This window comes from Loxodonta africana, chromosome 3 (genome assembly GCF_030014295.1).
Source record: "Loxodonta africana isolate mLoxAfr1 chromosome 3, mLoxAfr1.hap2, whole genome shotgun sequence".
Lineage (NCBI taxonomy): Eukaryota > Metazoa > Chordata > Mammalia > Proboscidea > Elephantidae > Loxodonta > Loxodonta africana.
The window spans coordinates 164,500,818-164,523,527 of record NC_087344.1 but is presented as its reverse complement, the minus strand read 5'-3'; the positions used below and the strand labels follow the sequence as shown (position 1 = coordinate 164,523,527).

At 50.4% G+C, this 22,710-nt stretch overlaps 1 protein-coding gene across 1 annotated transcript; it reads right to left on the bottom strand.

Moving 5' to 3' along the window:
- INKA2 (inka box actin regulator 2) lies at positions 1–21,926 on the bottom strand. Its single transcript, XM_003409578.4, has 2 exons — positions 21,722–21,926; positions 1–5,886 (listed from the first exon to the last, which is right to left on the bottom strand). Exons 1-2 carry the CDS (start codon positions 21,755–21,757, stop codon positions 5,044–5,046), a joined length of 879 nt encoding a protein of 292 aa, XP_003409626.2. The 5' UTR covers positions 21,758–21,926; the 3' UTR covers positions 1–5,043.
- Positions 21,927–22,710: the final 784 nt, after the last annotated feature.

The following is a 22,710-nucleotide window of genomic DNA, read 5'->3' as shown; positions in this document are numbered from 1 at the left end:
CACTACACCACCAGGGTTTAGAGGAGGCAAAAGGAAGGCAGGAGACATCCTAGTAATGGTACGGATAATCCGCGGTCTGAGGTTCTTACACCAGCAGCCCTGCCCTCTACCCCCAGGCCTGCTAGGCCTTCCTGGTCCGTGGCCTTCCTTTGGCAGCACTGCCTCAGCCCTCCCTTGAGGGTCAGGCTTTACAGAGTGGATTTTAAGAGGACAGTCCATAAGTTCCCACCACAAGGACCTTTAGGCCATCAGCCCCCAGGGTCGCTGGGGGAAGGGAGGAAGAGAGAGGTATAGGACCTGGCAGGGACTCTAGCAACTAAGGCCTTGAAGAACAGAGAGTAGACGCCGGAGAGGTGGAGTGGCTGCTGATTCTTCTCAAAACCATCAGGACTTGGCTTATTCAACTCTTTATTCTTTGCCAGGAATTTGAGGGTGAGCTGGGGGTAGGAGGGTGCAGGATTTTTTCTCTAGAGCAGCCCCTCAGGCAGTGGGGTCCTAAGGCACCATCTCTCCAGCTCAGCCCACAGTGCTGCCCTTCTCCATTCCACTGCCACCCCCTCCCAGTCCCTATACCCATACATATACATCATCCCTCCAGGGAAAAGTGTCGATTATTCGCCATTTGACATATAATAATCACAGCGCACCTGGGTAATATTTTACAATGTTCAAGGACATGTTCACACCTATTGTCTTCTCTGGCCCCGACTACAACCCTGTGAGGTCATAAGGGCCAGTGTAAATTTTATAACGGAAGAGGAGACTGACCCTCAGAGAAACAATGCATTTTTAGCATTTTTGTCGCCCTGGGTCACATGGTTCCTGCCTGCACTAAGGGGGGCAGGGAGTCAGGTGTAAACTGAGCTTCTGCTGTGTTCTGGGCAGTGTGCTTGCCCCTGAGGGGCTGTGTGTCCTGAAATCTCACAGCAGGCCTGCCTTAGCCCCAGTTCACAGATGAGGCCAACGAGGCTGGGAGGTCAAGCAGCATGCTCAGGCTTGCCCAGTGACAGAAATGGGTCTCAAATCCTGGCTAACTCTCAGTCCGGTGCACGCATCGTGGTGCTGGCAGGTGTGCCTTAACTGCCCTGGAGCTCACCTGCTCCCCAGAGACAGGCTGTGCTTTTATCTAGGACCCGTGGAAATGGTGGCATGATGTGGGAAAGATGGAGGAGCGCCCCACCTTCCCACCCACACAGGCTCTGGGAGAGGGTGGGGACGGGGTGAGGGTAGAGCTGAACCAGGTCTCTATTCCTCAGAGCAAGATGACCCTGAGGAGTGGGGCACAGGGGAACTGCTTGAGGGCGAGGGGTCCTGTACCCTCCAGGAAAGAGGTCCCAGGTCTGAAAGGTTGGGAAGAAAAGCGGAAGAGGGAGACCTAGCAGGCTCCACAGGCCATGCCCAGAGGGAAATCTTTGTCCAGCTCTGCCTAAGGTTGAGAACCATCCAAAGACACATTGTAGCCCCAGGGTCACAAAGAAGCAGGTGCTTAAGCAGAGAGGGGCTCCTGTACCTGTCAGAGAAGTGGGTCAGGTGTGGGGCGGGGTTGCATGCCAGGCAAGGTATTAAATGAGCTTCCAGCTCATTTGCATGTCCTAATTAACCATAAAATGAGCCCCAGGGGCAGAATTAAGCTGTCAATTTCTGTCTGCTGACTTCCACTATCTCTCCGCCATACACACTCTCCTTCTGCCCGCCCCCTCCTACACTTTCCTGCATCACTTAGGCCTCAAGCATTCCCATTCACCTCTTCTCTCTGCTTCAGTAAAATAAATACAAGTCTCTGTCATTGTCACCGAAGGAGCCCAGAAGGGGAGGAAAAAGTAAAAATTATGGAAGGGTGAATGAATTGGCCACAATCTTTCTTTAACAGAGCATGACGTGGTGGGTGGGGCATTACATCAACCTCCACGGACAGTCCGCATTCCATTTTTTATCCACGCAGGGGCACGGACAATCTGGGTGGGACCAGGTTTTGTTCTTATTCCTTTTGATTTGGCTTTGGAGAAGATATGGACAATTTGTGGGACAGTCCAAAAAGCAGAAGCTTGGACGTCATTTGGAGCTGTTTCAATCCCAGCTCTGCCAGTACATGAACTTGGGCAAGTTGCTTAACTTCTGTGAGCCTACCCCGTGTAAAATAAGAGTCACAGTAACACTCACAGGGTGTAGTTTGAGAAGGAAATAACACTAAGGTGAAGGTGTGCAACACCTGTAAATTAGGTTGGCAGCAAATATCACTTCCTAATTGTTTTGTTCTGGCCCTAATTAAAAATGAGTTTTCATTGCTTTGAATTCCTTCTGACTAACTGTTGAGTTTATTAGCCTGCTTCTGTCTTTCCCGCTGTTCCTCCTTGAGGTCAGGAGCCAGGTCTTTTTCAGCACTCTGTCCTTAGTTCTTAGCACGATGCCTGGCATTGGGAGGTGTTCACAAAAGTTTGTTCAATTGATCTGAACCGCTGTGTCCACAAAACAGATCAGTTGCAGATGAATGGCCACAAGCTGACTTGGTTTCCTATAGAATCACTCCAGATTCAGAGCTGGCGCCACTTTGAAAAATTAGCTGGACGGCCCAGGACTTGCTCCTCTCACGAATCAGTACAGCAGTAGATGAAATCTTCACAAGAACATTCCACACACACACACTCCACACACATCACCGCCACCAAAGGCAGCCACAGCCAAGAAGCCTTCACCCAGACTGAAATGTCAAAGAGTTCTGTGGAAAGACACAAAGGCTGAGCAAAGTCTTGCTCTTCCAGAAAGGGCTAGCTCAGTTGGCAAATTCCAGGGAGAAGAGAGGAAAGGACCAGGGCTTGGGGGCCAGACAACCCTCTGGTTCAAATTCTAGTTCTTTTCTTTACTAACAGCATGCTCCTGGGCCACTTCCATGACCCTTGTTGTTCTTGCTATTAGGTGCCGTGCAAAAAGAAAATACCTTCTGGGGTCATTCTGAAGCTTGAAAGAGATAATGTGCACACTGCCTGGCAAGCAGTGGATGCTTTAAAAAATTGGCACCCTTTTCTCCTTCCTGTAGCTTCTCTCACCAAAAATGAACACCTACCGTTTCCTTGCGTGGGAATTTGAGGGTGGCCCTTAACCGCTGCCGCTACACTCCCCACCCCTAACTAGAGCTGTGGAGCTGCTCACTCTTAAGCCTCCTTCCTCCATCTCCGCCCCTGGGGGTCCAGGATCCAGGAAGAAGAGCTTTCCTTCTTCTTATTTTTCTTCTTCAATTTGCTATTAATGCTCTGAGGCCAGGAAGGCTTCTTGCCTCTAATTGCAGCTGTCATACCCCATCAGGCTAAGGGGAGATCAGCCAGAAGTGGGAGAAGGGAGGGTAAAGGGAGTGCCCTACAAGGCTGGCTCAGCCCAAACAGGGACCCACATTGTCTTTTCCCAGCCAGTGGGCGTTCCCTGCCTGGAGTGGGATGGATGGTAGCTTCCAGGTGGGCGGGCAGAGGAGGGCCCCTGGATCTGTGGGCCCTTTACCCCGGGCCATGTGCCCAGAGAGGCTTTAGAAAAGCTTTAGCTGCCGCCACTGATGCTGGGAGCTGAGCTGCTGTCCCAGCCCTGCCCCCTCAGCCCTGGCTGATTCTGGGTGAGGGAAGACAAGGCCAGAGCTTGCGCCCAGGTCGGGTAGGGGCTGTGTAATGGAGCTAGGAGTTAGAAAAAAAAAAAAAAAATGGGGATTTCTTCTGGGCTCTCATTTGTCCCACCCGGAGGAGTCCCTGGGTGGGCGAATGGTTAAGCCCGAGACTACTAGCCAAAGGTTAGTGGTTCAAATCTGCCCAGTCACCTCGGAAGACAGGCGGCCGATCTACTTCCGAAAGATTCATGGAAAACCCTACAGAGCTCAGTTCTACTCTGAAACACCAGGAGTCATAATGGCCTCAACGGCAACTGGATTGGCTTGTGTTCTGAGTGGGAGTTTCCTGGGTGCTGGAGGGGGAAGGTGGTGGTTCTATGTCCTGCTGGAGTAGGTGTGTGTGTAACTCCAGGGCCCAGCTTCTGCTCTGGAGTCAGGCCTGGACAGTTCTACCCCTGCCAGTGGTGTGATCTTGACAAGCAGCCAATCTAGGCTTATTTCCTTTAGGATGGGAAATGGGGATAATACCTGCCTTACTTGCCCCTTAACTAATGAGATAATGGAGAAATGAAAGGGCTTTCAAAAGCATCAAGCGCTCAACAAATGTATCAATCCTCCCCTTGTGCTTTTAGGAAGACTATATAAGGGTTTTGTTGGCATAAGGAGTCATGTGCTTCTCTAGGTCCCTGGGTGGCACATACCATTTGCACGGGGTTGGAACCCAGCCACTGGCTCCATGAAAGAAAGTCTTGGTGAGCTGCTTCCATAGAGACTACAGCCAAGAAAACCCTATGGGGCTCAGTTCTACCCTGTAATCCATGGAGTTGCCATGAGTTGGAATCAACTCGATGGCAATGGGTTTGGCATTTTTCTCTGGGTCCAGGTATGGGCTGAAATCGAAGGCAGCAGGAAAGGGTAGGAGGCAGGACTTAGGCTCACTGCCGCTCTAACTCCCAGGAGGGCTGAGGGTCACTATCATGTCTTGCCAGGGAAGCAAACATTGTAAGATTAGGGACACCAAAGACGAGGTCTTTATTGAAGGCCTCTATGGGGAACCTGAGGCCCCAATGCACTTTTCCATACAGAATGTTCAACTGAAGTCTTTGGGGGCAATGAGGGAATGTTGGGGGGGGGGTTCCCTGGTCTCCTCTCCCCGTCTGGTCTCTGCTGTCACCTCCAGCACCAAAACAAGCACACACAAACACACAGTCTATGAACTCTGACCTTACCCACCAGCCAGCCCCTGCGACAGCCTCTCCTAATCGCAGGCTGTCAGCCCTGCACCAGAGCTCTTGCTTGGAGACTAGGGACCGGCTTCTGCCCTTCTCTCTCCTTTCTTGGGGAAAAGAACTCTGAGTTGGGCTTTTGAAACGATACTGCCCTCCCACCATCCTCTCCAGGGTCACAGCATCTCCACCTGGCCCTCTCAGGTCCAGTCAACTTTCTGTCTCTAGGATTCAGACCCAAACAGCCGTGTTAATATCAAAGCCAGAAGGAGAGGGCTCCAGGGCCTTGGGGCAACTCGGGGAGGGACTTTCCCCTTGTTTGGGCTCCCTGATGCCTGGGAAGGAGAAATGTCCAGAGCCCTTGGAATGGCTCCGCTTCTTGACCTTCTGGGAGCGTCCGGCTCGGGGCTCAGAGACCATGGGTGTCACCCAGCCGGGCTTCTCCTTCAGCAGCCGGTCCCGGTCAGGCCGCACGCTACGCAAGAACTTTCTAAAGATGTTTGCTGTCAGGGCAAACCTGCGGCCCAGCTCCCGGGGCTGACCCCTTCCCACTTTGGGCTCACCAGCCTCCCCAGTCTCTCCCTTTTCCCCACTCTTCTCCAGTTCTGGCAAGTCCAGCCAGTTGCCCACGAGGTCTGCAAAGACGTTGTCCCCTAACACCAGAGGCTGTCGATTCCGGCCCCGGGACATCAGTGTGGAGGTCCAGTCATCCGGTTCCACACGCTCTGGCCACTGCTGGGCGCAGCTGTGGTGTTCTGGCAGCTGTGTCCTGGGCAGGGGGGCCACCTCCCTCCCACAGACACTCCTGTGGGGTGGAAACTTGGCACTGCTGTCAAGAGAAGGTTGGTTGAAGGGGGAGCCAGCCGAAGGCCTGGCAGAGCCCCTACCACCCTCCAGTCGAGGAGGCTTGGGCTGTGTCCAGGGGCTTTCAGGGCAGCGTGGGGCAGGATCCCCTCCAGAGATCTCCAGCTGTTCCAAAGCTGTCTGCACCTGGAGGAGCTTCAGTTCTTGCAGCGCGCCCATCATGCTGTTCATCTGATCCTGCAAGCCATCCCCCACCTCCTTCATGGACATCTGCAGGGAAGAGAGAAAGCCCAGGGCCAGTGAGCCATGAGGGGGATGGGACTGCCCCTCATTGGCCCTGAATCTAGGACCACGCCCCCTCCCAAACACATAGCTCCAGCCAAGCCACTCCAGCCTGCCACTGGTCCACCTCTGTGCAGCCTAGGACTGTGCAGATCAGTGCTGGCCAGGGCGAGTTTCAACCCTGATAGGGCTGGATAAAGGAAATTATATTAATGGCAGCTAACTAGCTAAGGTAGGCACTGTCCTAAGTGATTAATATATATATTAATACACATTAATTAATATACATATTAAGAAGAATTGATGCTATTGAATTGTGATGCTCGTGAAGAACACTGAATATACCATGGACAGCCAGAAGAACAAACAAATCTGTCTTGGATAAAGTACACCCAGCATGTACCTTAGAAGTGAGGATGGCGAGACTTCAGCTCATTTATTTTGGACAAGTCATCAGGAAAGACCAATCAGAAAAAGACACCATATTTGGTAAAGTAGAGGGTTCAGTGAAAATCAGGGAAACCCTCAATGAGATGGACTGACACAGTGGCCAAGGCAACAGACTCAAACATACTAAAGATCATGGAAATGGTGCAGAACCGGGCAACGTTTTGTTCTGTTATACATATGGTCGCCATGAGTCAGAGCTGAACTGGCAACAACTAACAACAACATATTAATCTCTATCAGTTTGTTTAATCTTCACAACTATCCTATGAGGTCGTGACTAGTATTGTTCCCATTTTAAAGGTGAGGAAACTGGCGCACAGAAGTAACTTTCGCAAGGCCAGAGGGTAAAGGTGGAGCTGAGATCAGTTTGAGGATGACTAAGTTGTGGTGGCCATCCTTGTCCATCTCTGACTGTGCCATCTTCCTCGCCTGAGCCTCCTTGAGATGATGACGAGGATGATGGCAGCAGTAACGTTTTGTGAACACTGACTGTGTAACAGGAGTTACATAGTACTCTATGTGCTAAGTACTCATTATGCCATTATCTCATTTCATCTTTAATCAACCCTCTGACGTTGCTTTATTCTTGTTTTAACAGGTACGTAAACCATGGTAGGCGTGAAGTAACTTGCCTAAGGTGACGCAGCTCGTGGAGCGGGGACTCAAACACAGGACTATCTCACTCCAAATGTTATGGTCTAAATGATCAGATACTGCCTCGAGATGGCTGATCGGTGAAGCTGGGCTTTAAGGCTATTCTGCCTCCACAGGGCAGTGGACACAGGGTGAAGGGGACATTAGGGAAGAACAGAAGCTTAGATTCTCCAAGAGAAACCCCTATCCCTGGGGTTTCCTGCTTGTCAGGAGAGAGATGAGGAGACCAGAAAATTCCTGTTTGCTGGAAACCCTTGCTCAGCTCTTCCCAGCTCTGCCTCTCCCTACCAAACACCTGTCCTCTCTCAGCTGCTCTCAGACTTGGCTCCAACCCTCTTCCTGCCTTCTTGGTCCAATTGGCTCCACTGCCCTGGCCAAGCCAGAATAGGGAACTGGGGCCCAGTTCTTCCAGCCCTTTTGTGGGTGCCTAAGGCCTGAGTCCCAGGTGCCAGCTGGAAGGGGCTGAGAGATTGACTTGGGTGAGGGCCGAGTTTGGAGGCTGGGGAAAGGAGGGTACGTCTGATAACATTCACAAGGTCCCAGTCCCTGGGTGCAAGCTGCTTTGATCCCCGCCAGCTCCCTCCTCAGATCCTGCTCAAGTTACCAATAGCAAACCTTATGAGTGGGGACCATCTGTTGCTTAAGCCCCCCAGAGACCCACAGGATCATCTTACCTCACAGGCTTGTCTTAACACACAGATCTAAGCCTGGAGAGTACAGGGGTGGGGGGACTGGAAGGGCAGGGCTGGACTGACAGCTGACCCTCTCAGGCTTCTGTGTCAGATCCTCTCCTGCCAACCCTGGGGGGTGGGGAGGTTGGAGCAAGCTCTACATGAGCCAGTGGAGCTAAAGTACAGAGGGGTACTGACTGTCCCTGAGGTTGCCCACGGTTGCCAATGCTCTGTACATCTTCCCCAGGAGAGGGCAAGAAGAAGTGGTGGTGGAGGCCCTGGCAGCCCAGGGATTTGCCAAACGGCTTGGGCAAGTGTGCTTATCTGATGGCAGCAACAGCAAAAGGCACAGAGTTGGAGGGTGTGCTTGCTGACGGCCCCTTGCTCTGGTCTCTGCCTCCACCTTCCTGACCCCTTCCTTCCCCAGGCCTACGCAGCTCAGCTGCAGCTGGTAAGACCCAGAGCACAGTCAGAGTGGACTCTAAGCCCCAAATCAAACCCATCATCCACCCTTCCCAGCACTGCTTCTCCCTCATTTCTCTACTTCTGCCCCCTCCCACTTTCCTTGTCACCCCAACCTGGAACCTCAGATTCATTTTTGGCTTTTGCACTCAACCACCCCTGTTCTTGCCCCGGTCCCCAGGGGTGGCAGGAGAGGATCTGACACAGAAGCCTGAGAAGGCTTGCCTGCGGAGCCTTGCCCACCTGCCCTTCCAGTGCCGCCACCCTGCCACGCCCCAGGTATAGCGCTTAATCATGTGCTGTGCTGGGGTCCTGCTGCCCTTCTGTCCCCTGGAATGCTGCAGAGCTCTCCTAAAAGGCCTCCCAGCCACAGGTTCATGAGTGCCTGATCAATCCTCCCCCTACACACCTCCGATCATGTCACTTGCTGCACTGAAGCCTCTGTTGGCTCCTCATTGCCCAGAGAATAAAATCTGAACTCCTTGGTCCTGTAGCCAAGACTCTGCAGGACACAATTCCAGCTTCCAGTTGCGGGTGTCTCCCGGTTCCCTGACACACGCCCCATATTCCTGTTAGCAACTCTCCTGTGATACCGAACGTGCTCTGCCCTGTGGCCCGGCTGCTTCCGTTCCTCCACGCGCTTACACACTCAGTCACTTCTGAAACAGTGATTGTGCACCCACTACCTGAGGGCAGGGACTGAGATCTACACATCACGATGTCTCCCAGAACCTAGCTAGCCCCTTGCACTTGCTACATACCCATAAAACATATATTGAGTACCACTGAATACTCCAATCATCCTTCCAGAGTGTGTGCGACCCTTAAACAGTAATTCGCTACAGACAGGCAGGGCAGTTGCCCAAGGTTTCGTTTCACCAAGAGGCAAGGAGTCTGAGCTGGCAGGCTTCCTTCCAGAAGGCTGAACACAGTCCAGGTCAGAGGCAGTGGGAGGAATGAAATGGCCCCATTCAATTGCTTCCAGTGTGGAAAAATCCATATGAAATAATGCTGACATTTTGTAGTTTTCCAGGGAGAAGGAATGTGTGGGTATGCATGAATTTGGGGCTGACCGTAAAACAGAGACCCCATTTAAGTAAACAAGAGCCGAAACTGCACCCATATGGAAAATAATATTCTGTATTGGTTAAGATCTTGGGTTCTGGAGACGAATGGAACCAAACCCAAAAACCAAACCCACTGCCATCTCGAGTCGATTCCGACTCATAGCGACCCTATAGGACAGAGTAGAACTGCCCCGTAGAGTTTACAAGGAGCGCCTGGTGGATTTGAACTGCCAGCCTCTTGGTTAGTAGCCGTAGCACTTGACCACTACACCGCCAGGGTTTCCAAAGGGTTCAAATCCCAGCTCTGCTACTCAGCAGCTGTGTGATCTGGGCAGGTTATTTAAATTCTGTTTTTCAATGGAATTTTCCATTCTTTAAAACAGGAATAAGAGTTCCTGCCTCATAAAGCTACTGTGCAGATTAGGCGAGGTCATGTGTGTATCTGCATGACACCGAGAAAGCACTGGGTGAATTCTGGCTCTTATTTTAATATAAAATATAAGACCTATGAATTTGCTCTCGACTACTAACTAAAGGTTGGCAGTTCAAAGTTACCCAGAGGCACTGCAGAAGAAAGGCCTGGAACTGCTTTGGTAAAGATCCCAGCCAAGACAGCCCTATGGAGCAGTTCACTCTGGAACACATGGAGTCACCGTGACTTGGAATTGACTCAAGAGCAGCAGCTTTTTCTTTTTTTTTTAATGCATTTGCAGAACAGTTTTTCCTCGGTGGAACTAACACATAGTAATGGTGGGATTCCAGTCACCGTATCTGGTCTGATCAAGGAGAAATGCATCTCTTGTCCTGTCCCGTCTCCTCCACCCCCAGCCCACACAGGGGAAGGGGAGGGAAAGGAAAGGGAAGTCTCAGCATCCTCTTGCTCACGCTCATGCCGAGCTCAGTCAGTCCATCACAGAGTGTTGACCCTGAAGAGCGAGAAGGCAGCTGTGAGAGGGAGATAAACGGAAGAAGGAAGCCTGAGCTGTGGGAAACTGGGAGGTCCAGGGGGAGTGGGGAGGCAGGAGCATCATCTGGGTCTTGACTGAGAAGGGAGCCAGCAGGACAGCCTTTCCCAACCCCGCGGGGAATGATGTCACCCAAAGAGAAAGAGCCAGAGGGCAAGCTGTGCTCGCTGTCCAGAGCGTGGGACTTTCTCAGATCCCAGAAACCAAAGAGAGAGAAGAGGGGCAGTGTGGGATAGGGAGCAAAGGAGAGGGGCCAACTCAGAGAAAATCCTGATCTAGAAATAGCACACCGAAATCTCAGTTTGCAGGCTATAGGATGCTGAGCTCCTCCCTGGCCTCCCAGTGCCTCAGAGCTTCAGGTCCTTCCTGAGGACAGGGGCCAAGTCATACCCAACTTGCCTTCAGGTGTCAGTTGAAGAAGTTATCACCAGTTTAAAAAACAAACAAACAACAACAACAAACGAATTAAAACAGTTACCGTTGAGTCGATTTCAACTCATGGTGACCCCACGTCTGTCAGAGTAGAGCTGTGCTCCATAGAGCTTTCAGTGACTGGTGTTTTGGAATAGATCTTCAGGTCTTTCTTCTAAGGAACTTCTGAGTGGACCAAACCCCTAGCCTTTTGGTTAGCAGTCCTGCGCATTAACCACTCAGGGACTCCTTGAAGTCCTAAGAGGCTCTAATTGGTACTGATTGTCCCTAGTTTGAGTGGTTGGTTGATGCTAATCGTCCTCTCCCTTTTTCCCCAAGCTAAGTCTCTCTCTTTTTTTCTTTCTCACACATACACAGAGCTAACCTGCTCCACCATCAAAAATAATGCCCTTAATCAGCATATCCCAATGAGGCCATGGGAATCCCTTCTGAGAAAGGCCATGAAAGTCCTCCTCACCACCCTCTTTGCCTCCGTATCACCCCAGTCCATTTCCCGCCTTCGGTGACTCCTGGGCTCTCGCAATGTTTCATTCTAAAAATTTTCTTCATGTCAACCTTTAGTCTGTCCCATTGCAGTTTAAACCAGTCCCTCATTTCCTCACTGTTCCGGAGGTAGATGGCAGCTGGGCTCCCTCCTGGGGCTTGAGCCTCACACTGTAGTTAGGTGATCAGGCTTGGAGTCCTAGCTGACTACTAACTACTAACAGCTAACTTGGCTGCATGACATTGAGCAGATTAGCCAACCTTTTTGTCCTTGGGTTTCTGAGTCTGTAACCCCTCATGTGTGTAGGAGCCCTTGTGGTGCAGTGGTTAAGAACTCGTAGTGCTAACCAAAAGGTTGGCAGTTTGAATCAACCAGCCACTCCTTGGAAGGCCTATGGGGCAGTTCTACTCTATTCTATAGGGTTGTTGTAAGTTGGAAATGACTCAACAGCAACAGGTTTTGTTTTTTTTTGTTTTCACATGTGTGTAGCACTCATCCCTTCCTCTACATTGCCTTACCCAATTCCCACAATCAGTCTGGGAGTCTGAAGTTACCCCACGTTATGGGTTAGGAAACTAGGGATCTGTGAGTTTCATCTTCTTCCTCTTTGTTTCCCAAAAGCCAGACCTCCTCCATGATTTTCACTGTATCTACACACGACCTATTCTACTAGTTAATATTTTATTTATGTCTAATTTTCATGTAAATAAATGTATATTTATATAGGAATGTGTATAAAGTGATAAAGTATATACCACTTGCCATAAACAGATAGCCATTTATATATATATGTTGTTAGGTGCCGTCGAGTCGGTTCCGACTCATAGTGACCCTTTGCACAACAAAACGAAACACTGTATTCCCTTTGCCCTCAGCAAGCACCTCAGCTGGTCATGGTTCTTTGCTGGTAGGGTAACGTAACCCTTCATTCCTGAAGGGTCTCAGCCATTAGTAGTCACGTCAGAATTGGGTTGGTGTAGTTTTCCATTGACTTTAATCATAGGACATGGTAGTACTCAGAGACACCCTAAAGGATCTCCTGCATTCCAGACATACTCTTCTTTACCTTCATTGTTGTTGTTGTTGTTGTTAGGTGCCGCTGGATCGGTTCCAACTCATAGCGACCCCATGCACAACAGAGCAAAACACTGCCCGGTCCTGCACCATCCTTACAATCGTTGTTATGCTTGAGCTGATTGTTGCAGTCACTGTGTCAATCCACGTCATAGAGGGTCTTCCTCTTTTCCGCTGACCCTGTACTCTGCCAAGCATGATGGCCTTCTCCAGGGACTGATCCCTTCTGACAACATATTCAAAGTATGTAAGATGCAGTCTCGCCATCCTTGCCTCTAAGGAGCATTCTGGTTGTACTTCTTCTAAGACAGATTTGTTTGTTCTTTTGGCAGTCCATGGAATATTCAGTATTCTTCACCAACACCACAATTCAAGGGTGTCAATTGTTCTTCAGCCTTCCTTATTCATTGTCCAGCTTTCACATGCATATGATGAGATTGGAAATACCATGGCTTGGGTCAGGCGCACCTTAGTCCTTTGCAGCAGATTTACCAAATGCAATGCATCTTTTGATTTCTTGACTGCTGCTTCCATGGCGGTTGATTGTGGGTCCAAGCAAAATGAAATTCTTGACAAGTTCAATCTTTTCTCGGTTTATTATGATGTTGCTCATTGGTCCAGTTGTGAGGATATTTGTTTTCTTTATGTTAAGGTGCAATCCATACTGAAGACTGTGGTCTTTGATCTTCATTAGTAAGTGCTTCAAGTCCTCTTCTAAAAGTCATCCATCTGATTATCATCTAACATCATCTTGAGTGTCACCAGTGGAAACACTGATCTGTTGCCTGAGGTTCTGAGGCTTCCTAGTGGAGGCGTTGGACCCCACTAACCCCAGGCCAGTGGACTTTCCAAGTCATAATCCCTGACCCCTCAGCCTCAAGGGGTTGCTGTGAGAAGAATCCAGGATAATCAGTGGGAAGTATAAAGGGCAATTGTCATCCTATGCAGGAGGAAGAACATGAAGTCATCCTTTTGAGGGACTCCAAGACCCAATTCAGTTCCTTCCCACTGAAGGCTTCTCTGCACTGAATCATCTGAAAAGGCAAGAGGAACGCTGCCTGGGGCTGAAGAGGAAGTTGCCATTGGGAAGCAGATCCCACCATCCTGGACCTCCAGTCCTGGGCCCTCGAGGGGGTAGCGTGTGGTCAGCTGTCCAAGGACAGCCCCCTTCCCCTTGTTGGGCCCTTTGTGGTGGGGGAGTGGGGATGGGAAAGTGTAATGCCAGCATCCTTGGCTCCATTCCCAGCCCCTCGCCTAGGCCCCTCACTGATCCCACAGCTGTGCCCTCCATCCATCCATCTCATGCCCTCTCTCAGCTCAGCCAAAATCCTTTGACACAGGCTGCAGATTTGCTGGTGGACCTGGCAGTGTGCCCTGACTCACCCCTCCCACCCCCCTTCGTTACTCACAGGATCCCCACACAGTTCCTTTCAACCCCTCTGGAAGCTAGGAAGAGGCTCCAGGCCGGAAATGGGAAGAGCCCCGCTTTTGCCAAGTGGCCTGTTCTCCAGCTCAGTGAATGGTGACCTTCACAGCCCCTGCTCTTGGCTGGAACTCTCAACAGGAAGGTAAAGTAGAAACTGTGCCAAGAGCTGTGGGAGGGAGGAGGGCAAAGATAGGAGGAAGTGAGGATGTGAAATGGATGAGACTGCTTTCCCAACTGAACCATTCATTGGGAGCCACATGCTCGGGCAAAAGGTAGGCACATAGAGGTGCCCAGTCTTGCCTTTTTCCAGGAGTCTGCCGCTAAACCAAGACCTCTTAGCCTCACCAAGCCCTTCTCTCTCCAACCAGCTTTAGCTCCTCTCTACTGCAGTCAATCAATCAAATTCCTTGGGTATCCAAGGGATCTCAAAAATCATCTTCCTCTTCTCTTTTTTAGTTCAGGCATTCACAATCTCTCTCCTGGACTTTTGTATAAACCTTTTAACTCATCCTCTTGCCTCAAATTCCCTCCTTCCCCAACTCATGCCACCTCCTAGACTCCAAAGCACATCTCTGACCATGCTACTCTCCAATGCTTATAGGAAAGGTCAGACCCCTTAATATGGCATTTACTACGGAGAGTGAGGAAAACCAAAGACTCAAGGAAACAATTACTCCAAAAGACTAATGGACCATAGGAACCACAGCCTCCAGCTTCTAGCCTGAGACTAGAAGAATTAGATGGTGCCCAGCTACCACTACAGACTACTTTTTTTTTTGGCGTGTCATGCCCATTCTTTTTTTTTTTAATAATTTTTATCGTGCTATAAGTGAAAGTTTACAAATAAGTCAGTCTCTAACACAAAAACTTATATACACCTGCTACATACTCCCAATTACTCTCCCCCTAATGAGACAGCCCACTCTCTCCCTCCACTCTCTCTTTTCGTGTCCGCTTCTAACCCCTTCTACCTTCTCATCTCCCCTCCAGGCAAGAGATGCCAACATAGTCTCAAGTGTCCACCTGATCCAAGAAGCTCATTCCTCACCAGCATCCCTCTCCAACCCATTGCCCAGTCCAATCCATGTCTGAAGAGTTGGCTTCGGGAATGGTTCCTGTCTGGGCCAACAGAAGGTTTGGGGCCCATGACCACTGGGGTCCTTCTAGTCTCAGTCAGACCATTAAGTCTGGCCTTTTTACGAGAATTTGGAATCTGCATCCCACTGCTCTTCTGCTCCCTCAGGGGTTCTCTGTTGTGTTCCCTGTCAGGGCAGTCATCGGTTATAGCCGGACACCATCTAGTTCTTCTGGTCTCACGATGACGTAGTCTCTGGTTCAAGTGGCTCTTTCTGTCTCTTGGGCTTGTCATTACCTTGTGTCCTTGGTGTTCTTCATTCTCCTTTGATCCAGATGGGTTGAGACCAATTGATGCATCTTAGATGGCTGTACAGACTACTTTGACCAGGATCACAGCAGACCCCAGGACCAGAGACTCCCTGTAGTCTGCTCTCAACAACTCTTTCTATTCTATTGACCACTATTCCCTGGAAATACCCTATGTTCTAGCCAAACTCAGCAGCTAGATAGTCTTCAGACATCCTCAGTAGAGAGTCTTTGAACATCCCATGACTTCAACCTCTGTGTCTTGTGCTGTTCCGTTTTCTGCCTGGAATGTTGCTTTCTCCTGTGCATGTTCCTATTTATCCGCAAGGACTAGCTCAAATGCTACCTGTTCCAGGAAGCTTTCCATGGTCTCCTAGTTGCAGGTAATATTTCTCTTCTCAGGACACTGAATCGTGCCTCTTGTATAGCACTTCGGTGTCTGTACTAGAGGTTTTCATACATGTACTGGTGAAGGGCATAAGCTCTGAAATCAGACTAGCTGGGTTTGATTCCTAACTGTACCACTGATCAGTTCTATGATCTTGGCCAAGTCACTTAACCTCCCATTTCTCTATTTTCTTGTTGAAAAATTGGGGATGATGAAAGTACCTACCTCTGTGTTGCTTGGACAATTAAATGACATAATATATCGTATCAACAAGTGTCTGGCATATCAATAATTGTTACCCTCAATTAATGATTTTACTATTAACTCTCCTAATAAATTGTGAGTTTCTTGAAGACAGAATCTGTATCTATTTATATTTGTAACCGCAGTGCCTGGTAAAGTGCCTTGAGCATAGTAGGAACTCAATAAATGTGTTATGTGAATAAATGACTTTTGTAAACCAGCCTGATCAATCCATCACAAAGAGTTTACCAAGTGCTTTTGTGGGACTGAGTTACTGGGCTTGAAGGCTAAGTCCATAGTCCCGGGGGACATCTAGGTCAACTGGCCTAACATAGTTCATAAAGAAAATGTTCTACATCCTATTTTGGTGAGTAGCATCTGGGGCCTTAAAAACTTGCAAGCAGCCATCTAAGATACAACTATTAGTCTCTTTCTGTTTGGAGAGAAGGAGAGTGAAGGAAATCAAAGATTCAAGGAAATAATTAGTCCAAAGGGCTAATGGACCATAGGAACCCCAGCCTCCAACAGCCTGAGACCAGAAGAACTAGATGGTGCCAGGCTACCACTACTGACCACTCCAACAGGGATTACAATAAAAGGTCCCATTTAGAGTGGGGAAAAAAAAAATGTAGAACAAAATTCAAATTCATAAAAAAGACCACATTTACTGGTCTGAGAGAGACTGGAGGAACCCCCAAGACCACAGCTCTTAGACACCTCTCTAACTTGGAACTGAACTGAAGTCATTCCCAGAGAGCAACTTTCAGCCAAATAATAGACCAAAAAAAAAAAAAAAATCATTGCCCTCGAGTCGATTCCAAATCATAGCAACCCTATAAGACATAGCAGAACTGCCCCATAGGGTTTCCAAGGCTGGAATCTTTATGCCACATCTTTCTCCCAAGGAGCAGCTGGTGGGTAGAATGGCTAATCTTTTGGTCTATAGTCAAGAGCTTAACCACTGTACCACCAGGGCTCCCCAAAATAGACATAATAAACAATAACACACATAATAAACAATTCCACACTGCTTCCTGGAACAGGTAGCATTTGAGCTAGTCCTTGAGGATAAATAGGAACATGCACAGGAGAAAGCAACATTCCAGGCAGATAACGGAACAGCACAAGACACAGAGGTCGAAGTCATGGGATGTTCAAAGACTCTCTACTGAGGATGTCTGAAGACTAATCCTCAGAACAATCATCTACATGGGACCAAAAGGACAACATATGGCCAAAAGCAAAGATAAGAAGGCAGAAAGGGACAGGAAAACCAGAAGGATGGAAATGGGGAACTCAGGGTGGTAATGGGGAGAGTGCTGACACACTGTGAGGAGTGCAACCTATATCATGGAACAATCTGAGTATAAATTATTGGACTGGAAGCTAATTTGCTCTGTAAACCTTCACCTAAAGCACTATAATGAAAAGAAATTTACCAAGTGCGTATACTATATTGGGCACTGTGATATGCGCAAAGAACATACAGTTGGGGAGGTCCTTTATACATATTGCCATTTAATATTCAAATAGTTGTATAAGGTGGGAATTTTAAAAACCTATTTTAGAGATGAAAGAAAGGGAGAAGAGGCCTGGTGATCTACTTCCAAAAAATCGGCCATTGAAAACCCTATGGAGCACAATTCTACTCTGGGGTCGCCATGAGTCAGACTCAACTAAACCACAATTGGTAATGTAGAAAGGAGCAGTGGTTAAGAGCTCAGCACAGGGAGGTTAAGTAATATGCCAGCATCACACAGAGCCAGGATATGAGTTCAGGTTGGCCTGACCCCAAATCCTGTGCTCCATGCTCATCCCACCTGGAACACCATATTGTCTAACTAAAACCAACACAAAACCAAACCAAACCCATTGCCATTGAGTTGATTCTGACTCATAGCAACCCTACGGGACAGAGCAGAACTGTCCCACAGTGTTTCCAAAGAGCAACTGATGGATTTGAACTGCCAACCTTTTAGTTGGCAGCCAAGCTCTTAACCACTGTACCATCAGGGCTCCTGTTATCTAACTAGTCATCCTAAATGTCAAGGAAGACTACATTATGAGATCCTGTCGGAAACCCTGGTGGCATAGTGGTTAAGTGCTACGGCTGCTAACCAAAGGGTCAGCAGTTCGAATCCGCCAGGCGCTCCTTGGGAACTCTGTGGGGCAGTTCTACTCCATCCTATAGGGTTGCTATGAGTCGGAATCAACTCGACAGCACTGGATTTAAAAAAAAAAAAAAAACAACCTTTTTTCTGCCTCAAGAAATTTGCTCTTTGGCCTAACCTAAGCCCCTTGCCCCAAGATTTGAAAGCTTTTCCTATTGTATCTCTTCGATTCTCCTTTTATTCCTTTTTTTTTTTTTTTTGCCTTCAGACCCTGGTCCTTCCTCATATACCAGAACCTCCTCAGCTTGTGGCTACTTGCTTTCTGGGAACTCCAGGTGAGACGTTGTTCTAGGAGGACCTTCCCCAGCTTGAGAGGAGTCCCTCTGCAGCTTTCCCACACCTCAACTAGGACACATATTCCAGGAGATGGCATCCTTCAACCTCCTCTCCTCCAGGAAGCCTTCCTAGCCTGGCTGTGTTTCTCATAAGCCTTCATCGCTCAGCCTTTAAGCACTCTATTTGCTCTATACCTATCTGAACTTACAAGAAACACCCTTCAAGCATCTTACATCTGCTTCTTCTTTGTGCCTGTGTCTACCCCATTCATTGGGAGCCCCCAAGGGAGCCATGTGCGAGGAACAGCTGGTCCCAAGGCCTGGTGTTCAGGCAGGGCCCCTCTTTGGCGGCTGGAGGGAGGATGATGTGTTCCCTGTTGGCTTGTTGCAGCCCTGACCTCCTCATCCTAATGAAGAAGTGTATCAGCTGCTGCTCCTTCTCCTGCCACATTTCATCCCTGAAATCCGATCCCCTTCCCCTTCTAGCTCTCCAGATACCTCCCTAATGAAGCCAGGATCCTTAAACTCTCAGCCTCCCGGCACTGCTTACTTGTTACAATCCAAATTTTCTGCTTCAGGAAACTGGGAAATTCTGCTACTTTGGTTTTTAGGAACACACTCTTCTTGCCTAGAATTTTTGGGCCAAGGACAGGGTCAGGCCGCAGAAAGGGAGCACAAAACACCCTCAATGAAGATAATTTCACGCCCCGTTCACGTTTCCTTTTCCAGCTGGTTTACCCCACGGGGTCTGCAGGACATTTGCTTCTTGAAAGGATTTTGGTGGGATAATGAAATACAGAGCTCACTGAGTGCCATTCTGGGGCATACACCAACATAGGGCAGAGCTAGGCAACAGAGTGCTCCTGGGTGACAAGGGAGACCCTGCCTGGGATGAACCATCTGCACTGCAGAAGCCCCAGAGCTCATAACATAAACTGAATATGTGCCTTTCCTACAGCCCATTGCAGACCTGGGGTGGAAACGAGCCAACACCTTCCTATCTCAGCCACAACCAAGCTACACTGAATTCAGTCCCCACAGCCCTTAGAGGAAGGTGGTCAAAGGGCTGACTCTGGGCAAATTCAGGTTTACTTTCCCCCTCTCTCCCATTAAGGAGCTCTGGTGGCACAGTGGTTAAAGTGCTAGACTGCGAATTGAAAGGTCAGCTGTTCGAAACCACCAGCTGCTATTCAGTGGGAGAAAGATGGGGCAGTCTGCTTCCATAGAGATTTACAGCCTTGGAAACTCTATGGGGTGGCTATGAGTTCTGTAGAGATTTACAGTCTTGGAAACCGTATGGGGCTGTTATGAGTCGGAATCAACTTGAAGGTAGTGGGGCAGTCGCTCCTGTTGGGGAAACTGAGGCACTGAGATCCAGTCCAGCGGCCCAAGCATTCGGCTGAGGTATTGGGGAGGGAGGGAGACTCTCACAGTTCTGCCTGTCACTCTGCTCCATCTCATCTCTGAGCAGGCTGGCACTGGGGAGGGGGCGGAGCACCATGGGGAAGGGGGTGCAAACCTCTCCCATCTGAGTGTCATTCTGGGCCCTGGGCCAGGCATTTGGCTTCCTCTCCAAGACAGTCAAAGGCTGAAGCTGCTCAGACAAAGGGCCAAATGAAAGCTAATGGGGGGCTCGGTGACTTCAGCTTCTCCCCTTCCTCTTCCCGGGGTCTGGGGGCTCAAGCCTTGGCAGGAGAGGGTGCAAATCAAGCCCTGGAGCTCAGTGCCGATGCAGATTCCTATTTGCCTTTTTTATTCTCCTGGCATCCACAGACTGTCTTCCTCCCCTCACCACCTCCCACCTAGGGTGCTGTAAAAAATGCAAATCAGTAGGATTTTAAAATTCCAGCCCATGCCAGGAACACCCACAAACCCTCCATTAAGGCAGATCCTGAGGTGGGTGGTGTGGTCCCCGATTCCAAGCAGAAAGAGGAGGATTCTGTTAAAGTCTTTTCTCAGCATGGGCCTTGGACCTCAGACATTATCTCTGACGGCCTTGACCTTTCTTTGTGGCACTGGACAAATGAATGGGAAAAGTCAGAACTGTGCATGTGTGGGCTGGGGCTTCCCACTGGCATGGGAAACATGAGAAAACTCCAGCCTGAGACGGGGCATGGTATGGGTTCAGAGGAGCAGCAATGCGGACGTTTCTGTCCCTCACCAAAGTAACCCAAAGTTACTGGGTCAGTAACTTTTACATCTGAGTGTCACTACAGAGAGGGCATCAGGAGGAAGGACCAGAGAAAGGCCCACCACCTGAGAAGGCTAGCTCTGGAGCTGGACACATAAGAAGAGTACCATCGAAACATGACAAGGAAGCATCAATGAGAACACCTGCCGCTTCAAGCCCAGCCCTCCCCACAAAGCTGGCCTGGGACACAGCTGCCAAGCCGTCCCCGCACCCTCTGCCCCACCACCGCACACACATTGGGAAGAGTGGAGAGTTTGGCGGCAGGAGTGGGAGAGACTGTCTTGGAACCTGGAGAGCCATGGGCTGGCATTTTCTGGATCCAGGTCTGCTGTTGTAAGCCTGGGTGCCCCTAGCTCTGAAAAGTAAGACAGCATAGGGAGAAAAGTGAGACAGAGAAGAGACCCGACTCTGAGAGAGGCAAACTAAAAGACAGAAAGTCAGAGACAGAAGCAAAGACATAAGAGAGAGCCTGGTTGACAGAGCGACGGCAGAGCAGAGAGGGGGCGGTGCATCTGCATATCTATCAGAATTCTGGTGGCTGAAGGGAAAAGAAAGGCGGCGGGGCGGGGGTTGGTATACGACATCAGTGGGAATCGGCCTGGCCCTCCCTTGGCAATAGCCTATGAACCACTAACATAGCTTCAGCAGGAACCCCTTCCCCATCGAGGTGATTCCGCCCCCCATTCCCCAGCCCCTGCACCCCGGGCCTCCGCACGCTCCCTCCGCACTCCCCACGCCCAGGCCTGACATCTGGCTGGGCCTCCGCAGCTCCCGCTCGCGGTCAGCCAGGCGGCACCCCTCCTCCGGCGCAGGGCCCTCCCCCGCCATTACAGCTGCCAGCCCCCGGCCCCCTCCCCGCTGGCAGACAAGCCCGGGCAGACAGCCGGCCAAGCCTGCCCCCGCAGCCACGCCAGCTCTGCCAAGCCCGGCAGAGCTGGGGGCCCCAGGTGGTGCCAGCTCCCTTAGAGCGGTCCTCGGCTGACCTCCTGCCCCGGGACAGGGTTCCGCCTGCGCACCCTCCTCCTGATGCCCCGCCGGCCTTGCGCACTCGAAGAGGCACCAGGGCAGCGCCAGCACCGGGCACAGCCCGTCCCGCTCCCGGGGTCAGTCGCTCCCACACTTTCTCAGCGCCTGGGTATCAGACTATGTGTCTGTCTGTCTCCGAGTGTACCCTCTTTCCTCCCCCGTCTTGGTTTCTCGGTCTCATCTGTCTTTCGGTCGGGTTGGCTGGCTCTCCCTCTCTGTTTCTCTGTTACTCGTTCTTGTCTGTCTCAACTCTCACCAAAAATCTTCGCTCGAAGTTTCCTCGTGGCTCCTTTCACTTAGGACAGGCCCTGCCCTCCGCCTACCAGCCCACGTTCTCTCCTTTCCTCTCTGGCTTTCCTCCGCCCCACACATGTCCAGGCTTCCGGGGGACGAGGGCCAAGGATAGGTACCGTCCGGGCGGAGCAGCCCCGCCCTGCTCCCGGCGCCAGCTCCGCTCTTACCAGCTCCTGTTTGAGGCGACGCAAATAGCAGTCCATCTCCCTGCTCTCCTTCCTTACGCGCCCATTTGCTGGGCTCCGCTCCACCAGAGAGTCACCGGGTGGGAACAACCGGCTCCACTAGAAACCGCGCGCTCGGCGGGTTGTTAACCTCTGCGCCCCGCGCCTCTCGCAGCGCAGAGTCGAGCCTCAGCTCACAAACCGGGACTTAAAGCAGCTTCGCGCAACTGCTCACGGCGCGCGGTCTGTGTTGGAGGCGGAGGGAAAAGTGGAACAGCCAATGAGAAATCAGGAGGGATGTATTCAGCCAATGATAACAGCGGTCTGTGGGGTGGGGGGGGCCCGTGCTGGGCCGCTGCGGGGGGGACCCTGACGTGGGTGTTTGCTTAGGGCGCGCGTCGCCGCTGCTGGGGGGCTGGCAGGGAGCACTTGGTCCTGGCCAGTGCAACGGGGGCAACGTGACGCCAGGCCATACCAAGGCCCAACAAACACTCCACACTCTGGTTATAAAGCGAGAACCCAGTTTTACCGGTGGAAACTGGGTGGTGGTCTCAATGAGTGGCTTTGAAAACATTTTAGTGATTTCGGAGTTGAAAATGCCATAGTACCAACCTCCTTTCCAAACTCCGATTATAGGAAGCAACACCCCCTTCCCAGGCCTCTTAGAAGCCTCGCAGAAGCTTTTTCTTTTCCAAGGAGAACTCTGGGAGCGTGGCTCCATCTCACCTCCTAATGTTGGGTCCTCCCAGCCCACTCCTCACCCTGCCGAGCGGAGGAGCAAACACTGGGTCCACTCAATCTTTTAACACAAAGCAATGGTGGGTCTACTGTTCACCGGCACGGTTGTAGGTTTGGGGATACAGAATAAGACAGGTAACGTCTCTGCTCTCAAGAACTTATATGGGGGAGGGGGTAGGTTAAAAAAAAGTGATTTTAGATAGTAATTTTTTATGAACACATAAAATGGGGACTCCAGCATCAGCTATCCTAGT

What these genes read in the sequence shown, in the direction of transcription:
- INKA2 (XM_003409578.4), bottom strand. Translation starts at nt 21,757, where the DNA reads ATGGACTGCTATTTGCGTCGCCTCAAACAGGAGCTG. An exon ending in GTCGCCTCAAACAGGAGCTG is followed by an intron (nt 5,887 to 21,721) that starts GTAAGAGCGGAG and finishes TCTTCCCTGCAG; the next exon opens with ATGTCCATGAAGGAGGTGGG.